Source organism: Pseudogymnoascus destructans (genome assembly GCF_001641265.1).
Source record: "Pseudogymnoascus destructans isolate 20631-21 unplaced genomic scaffold scaffold_6, whole genome shotgun sequence".
Lineage (NCBI taxonomy): Eukaryota > Fungi > Ascomycota > Leotiomycetes > Thelebolales > Thelebolaceae > Pseudogymnoascus > Pseudogymnoascus destructans.
The window spans coordinates 1190267-1196811 of NW_020167525.1; the positions used below are offsets into that span (position 1 = coordinate 1190267).

Consider the following 6545-nt stretch of genomic DNA (forward strand, 5'->3'; position numbering starts at 1 on the left):
TTCCCTACCATCACCACCACCGCCATCGCACACAGGTTTGTGTCGACTTTGGGAGGCCAGCCTTCCTACCACCTAGCGCAAAGGTTGGTATCTATCGCAGTAGTTAACATAATATATTGTTCAAGCTGGTTCCAAATGCTATATAAGGCTAATTAGTGATATATTCCGTTACTGTGAGCCGTTACTCTAACCCACATCTGAATAGTACCCTCCTCTACCTTCTAAGTCGTTGCGAATGTCGAGAAGTATCAATGGAGGCTTCATCATTCTGAAGGTCCTTATTTAGAACCCCAAAATTTCGCTTCCTCTGAGTTTCCAATCTTCCATTGCGACCTTGTGTAGCTCTATGTGGCGTTGATGGGTCTGGTAGGTCTTGTTCAGCATCCTCCTCGTCAGATGATATTACCATCGTCATAGCAACTTGTCGATCAGAGTCCTCAATTATAGAGTCTGGGTCAGGAGCGCCAAATACATGGTCTATATTATCCCAATGATTATCAAGTTCCCACTTATACCTATGATAGTGTTTAACAATCATCGACTCTCGAACTGTAGCCGTACTCATTTGTGCCCTGTGGTATTCATGGATATCGCGGGCAATATTAAATATGCGCTCAACTCCAGTACCAGTAGCTGTTTAAAGCGATTTGTAAGATATTTGCGTTACTCTTAACCGTTACTGTAGGAGCTTACCTGGTACTGCAAGGATATCCCTTGCCATCTTCGCAACTGAAGGGTAAGAGAGCTCTAAGGTCTTCCACACTAGGAGCACTGGAGTATCTGCATCAGCACTAACCACTGGCGCATTTAAATAATGCTCAGCTTCATTATAGCTGGTACTTGATGGGCTCTGCCACCCTTTATGTAGCTGCCGGTTCATCCGAAATACCGCATTAAGACTTGTTGGTGTATAGGGGCAAGGCGGTACTGCCTCATGCTGGTCCCTCGAATCTTTTTGATAGTAAGCCTTCCAGTAATCTAAGAATATTTGGCGGTACTTCTTTGAGTGGGAACAGTCCCATTCAGGAGCGTTAAAAATGTCCAGTTTCTGAGATGGATCAAGAATTGCAGCAAGAGCATACGTCTGTTCAACAGGACCACCAGTTTCAGTATAATAGTGCCTTAACTTTGCAACACCTGCAGTAATAGCAGCAGTAAACTCGTCTACCCAAGGATTAGATGCTGTATCCTTGTTATATAGCTTTTGATTAATATCATCAAGATGGTCAAATAATGTATTGTATACATTCCATGTATGGTTGATTGTAGTGTCTTTCGTGTTTCCAATAAGATGAGTAAATTCTGCAAAGGGCCGCAGAAGAGCGACTAAGTATTTTAGTTTTTTCCAGTCAGTTGGTGATAATGCGAATTGATCAAAATTCGCTTACGTGACACTTGGCAAGGCTGTGGCAGATCAGGGACTGTGGCTGAAAGAGTTGGGTGAATACGAACACGAATCGAGTATAATCCCACGAGTATATAAGGGTAGTCCTCACCAAACCTTGTTCTGGCTCAGTTATATAATGAATATAAAGGAGGATAATGTTGATGCAGCAGCTCTTCCAAACAAACCGGGTTGCATCCGTGACATAGCTTAGTTACGCTTGGCACGCGCTATCATATTTAAACACTTAGTATAACGTACATGTATAGCGAAAGCGCCAAACAAGCGAAAGCGCCAAAATGATGCGGTGACCAAACCCCCCAACTAAATGTTAAATTCCTCAACAACAAAACATGCCCCATAAAAACGATGAAAGCCAATTAGTGCTAGCTATCCAGGCTATGCAAAGCGACCCAAAGTTACGCCTTCGAGTTGCTGCTAGGATCTATTCTGTGGACCACCGCAAGCTAGGTCGTCGTCTAGATGGTGTACCTTCACGACGCGATATCCAAGCCAACTCACGGAAATTAACTAACCTAGAGGAGTCCGTCCTTGTTCAGTATATACTCGACCTAGCTGCCAAAGGGTTTCCTCCTCGGCTGTCTGTTGTTGAAGATATGGCAAGTCGACTACTTGCAACACGCGACGCATCACGCGTTGGGTCGCGTTGGGCTTCAAACTTTGTTAAGCGGCGTGTAGAGCTCCAGACACGCTTTCAGCACAAATACGACTACCAGAGGGCTAAGTGCGAAGATCCAGAAGTTATTAATGGCTGGTTTGAGCTTGTGCGTAACACAATTGCAAAATATGGTATCGATGAAGCAGATATCTACAACTTTGATGAGACTGGGTTTATGATGGGCGTTATCTCAACTGCTATGGTTGTAACAAGCTCAGACGGGTGGGCAAAAGCAAAGAAGGTACAGCCTGGTAATCGGGAATGGGTTACAGTAATCCAAGGCGTTAGTTCTCAAGGTTGGGCAGTACCACCATTTATCATTGTTGCAGGCAAAAACCACCTTACATCTTGGTATGAGAATAGTGGATTTTCAAGCGATTGGGTGATTTCTGTTACTGAAAATGGCTGGACTACAAACGAGAGAGGCATGGATTGGATTCAGCACTTTGAGAAGCATACAAAGGCCCGGAGTGTTGGTGGTTATCGCTTGTTAGTCCTTGATGGTCATGAGAGCCACCACTCAGATGAGTTTGAGGAGTACTGCAAGGAACACAACATTATTACGCTTTGTATGCCTGCTCACTCTTCTCATCTACTCCAGCCACTTGATGTTGGCTGTTTCGGCCCGTTAAAGCAGGCCTATGGTCGGCAAATTGAAGATATGATGCAGGCTCATATTTCTCATATTACAAAGGATGACTTCTTTCCTGCCTTCCACGCTGCATTTAACACTACAATGACGGAAAGTAACATTCGAGGCGGGTTCCGAGGGGCAGGGCTTCTTCCATTTGACCCTGAGAGAGTGATATCTACACTTGATCTTAAGTTAAGGACACCAACGCCTCCAAGCTCCCGCCCAGGTACTGCTCAACCTTGGGTTTCTCAGACACCAAACAACCCAATTGAAGCTATGTCACAGTCTACATTTATTAAAACTCGGATTTCACGCCATCAAAATAGCTCTCCAACCTCAATCTATGCAGCTGTTGACCAGTTTACAAAGGGTGCATCGCAAATAATGCATCAATTAGCACTGCTAAAGGGAGAGAACCAAAACCTACGACAGGCAAATGAAGTACTAAGCAAGCGCCGGAGAGCTAGGAAAACACGACTACAGCAAGGAGGATCACTTAGTCAACAAGGGGCGCAAGAGCTACAGGATGAGAGGGATGTTGTGCAGCAGGTAGAGCAGGAAATAAGGGCAAGCCGTGGTCGGAAGCCAAGGGAAGAAACCCGTGCCCGTCGCTGTGGCAAGTGTGGTGAGACTGGGCACAATGCGCGCACGTGTCAGATTGTAATAGACACCTCTGAGGAAGAGGACTCCGAGTAGTTTCAATTGATTTCTAATGTTGTGGTAGATTTATCGCAATGTTTGTCGTGAGGGTAGATAATTTTGGCGCTTTCGCTTGTTTGGCGCTTTCGCTATACATGTACGTTATAGCCTTTGACCCTTCTTCAAATCCGATTATGGAAACTCTCGCAGATGTGTATCTTTTGACAAGCATTTGGATCCAGACACAACTTGGCTGTCGGTATTCAAAAGGTAGCCAAATAATTCTTGTCCCGTCTTCTACTATCCATTTATTTGAGACGCATAGAGTATTCACCTGCCGTCCGCCTGACGAGAAGGCGGCTGCATTGATCGAGCCTACATGACACTCAAGCGTCTACAGCGCCACTACTGTGTTGGCGTCCCAGAGCCGGCCTGTGTTGTCGCAAGAGCAAGAGACAATCTGCTTGCCGTCTACTGAGAAGGCGGCTGTGTTGACGGAGCCTATATGGCCCTCGAGTGTGTGTAGCGATTTAAGTTCAGCTAACGGCGCTTCGCTGCTGTTCCTTGAGCTCTTCGTACCATGGATGCAATACTATAAATAAGGAATTCGCAAGTCTTCCAAACTCTGGTCTCAGATCTTCTCGGCAGGATGCAAAGCGATCCCATGCCAACGGCTTTTCTCAAGCTTGAGAAATTTCATTGAGAAGACACCGGAACCCTTTAGGAACTGCTTGACATTGTGTTGGCACGCTGGCGCAGGAAGTTTGGCGAAAGCCAAGCAATTTGGATCTGTGCCCCGTGGAAGTGGTGGGAATGGGAATTTGGTCATTGAGGCCTTGTCCCGAAATGCGATGTCGCATTCCATTTCCCACCTCTTATAGTCTGCTTTGAGTTTTGTTTGCCGCATCACTTCCTCCCTCCGTAGCTTGTCTTTTATAGCTTGTTCTCTTCGAGCTTGTTGTTTGGCTGCTTCTAATGTTGCTGCGTCTGCGGCTTGCTTCGCGCAGAGCTCAGCGAGACGCGCCGCATGTCGCTTTATCTCGTCGTTCCTCCGTTGTTCTTCAAATTTCCTCCTTCGACTCTCTCTATAAATCTTCCAAAGCTGAGGCAAGCCCCAATATCCCACACGCCCAATGATTTTGATGCCAATAACAACCGCTAAAACAATAATGTACCACTTAAAGATAAAGAGGAATATGGATAGAATGAAACCCAGAAAGTCTTCAATTCTTAAGGCTTGCCATACAGCGGCTATCGCTTGACCCAGCCCTCCGAGAATGTCTCGTAGCAGGCTCTTCCAGTAATCCAACTCTTTGGTGGTGAGCCTGGCCGCTAATACACCTGTAGTCGTATTGATGTAGCACTGTGAACAGGACACATCTCGATCAAGTTCGAGTCGTGGTTGAGAATTTTGCGGTGGCGGGTTGGATTCGATCTCCCGTGGTGGAATTTCAGGTGGGGTCAGCACGTCGATACCGTGTTTGTGGAAGGAGGAGTGACAGCGCTCCAGTCCACCATGCTACCGCGCGCCTAACCCATGGAAAGTTCGAGAAACCAGTTCTTACGCCACACGGATGGCAGTTTACGCCACACATGACCAGGCTTGGGTGTAGTGGCTGAGTATAAACAAGCCAGCCCCCGTGACAAAGTACTCGCATTTACCCTAACAATTTAGCCACAGCATATGAGCCACAGTCCAGGTCAGCCACAGTCCTTAGTCAACAACAAGCTTGACGTAAGCGGGAGGTATTAATCTGCGTGGCGACCATGAATAAATTTAGGCCGTACAGCCGCCACAAGGCTCATAACGATCTCCCGCATCGTAGTGGAGCCTTAAAGCTTAGATAAGACTCTTTTATAGGTAAATGGAGTGATAAGAGTTCGTGGTAATGCTGTAGCTCGAGGGGTTCTATTTAGGCTGCGCACTACTCGCCCAATACTCGGCTCACTCACTCAGTGGGTTACTCAGCTGGGTGAGTAGCTGAACCTTTCACTCGACTCGGTGAGTGAGGCCAATACTCAGTTACTCTGTAAAAACCCAGTGAGTACTCGGCTGTCACGTGTAAGATATATGCATTACGTGAACAGTCCCTCATACGATTAATACTGTTTTATGGTTACAGTTGTAAGTTAACTTAAAGTATTACATTTATCAGCATCACTCTACCATCTCTAATAAGCTGTGAGAACGAATCACGTATATTCCTCTATCTAAGTACCACGATTATCAGAAGATTATCAGAACACTATATTATATATGCTCAAGAACATCTTTCCACCTTGCTTGATGAGGCCGGCCAGACCTACTAATACCTAAAGTATTTATAGGGTCTTGACGAGTAGCTTGAAAGATATCAAGTAGATCTCTTCCAGTCTTCCGAGGGCGTTGGATAGGCGTTGGTGGCGAGGACGGCATATCCTTATCTTCATCGTCATGAATAGTTGGAAGTATAGGCTCCTCATTATTACCATCTTCTCTTATATCTTCATTATCTGGGATATCGTCATCTGGGATGTCGTATAAGGTCTCGTTAAGACGGTCAGCCCTATCTCTTTCTTCACCTTGTTGGTAGCGCATTTGTCGTTCTTCATGTGCAGCTTGTGATAAGTCTTGCTGTTGCTGTGGCCGCTGAGGATTAAACGGAGGATATTGTACCTTTGAATATGTCTCTCGGATATGTGTATTTGATTGTGGTTCTTCTTCATCGCTGATATATTGTAACTCGATAGAATTGCACATCCGTTGTCGTTGTGCCTCATACTCTTCTTCGACTTGCTCCTCAGTCATATCAACGACGTCCATCATATCTGCAAGCTTGTCACGATGACCTTGACGATTCTGGTATTGTCGAGAGTAATATATAAGCATAATACTCTTAATCGTCTCAGGATTAAGTTGACCACGTCGGTGGCCACATACGTCCCTTGCGGCACTAAAGACTCGCTCAACTCCAGACTCAGCAGCAGGAATACAAAGTATATCACGAGCCATTGCTGATAGACCAGGAAATTGCTCTTCCTTTTGTTGCCAAAATAGCAATATCTTTGTGTAGATATGTGCTATATAAGTTAGAATAAGATTATCAGAAGATTACCAGAAACTTACGAGCATCAAGATAGAGATCAGCCTCATTCACATATTCCTCTCGCTGGCCCCGAGTCCCATTTAATGTCTGACTTTGCTGCAATACTAAGGCTAATGGATCCAT

General features: G+C 45.5%; 1 protein-coding gene across 1 annotated transcript; it reads right to left on the reverse strand.

The window, feature by feature from the left end:
• Positions 1–3967: 3967 nt before the first annotated feature.
• Positions 3968–6545, reverse strand: VC83_03508 (uncharacterized protein; the record flags this gene model as incomplete). Its single annotated transcript, XM_024467154.1, has 3 exons — positions 3968–4647; positions 5650–6396; positions 6443–6545. 3 exons carry the CDS (start codon positions 6543–6545, stop codon positions 3968–3970), a joined length of 1530 nt encoding a protein of 509 aa, XP_024326040.1.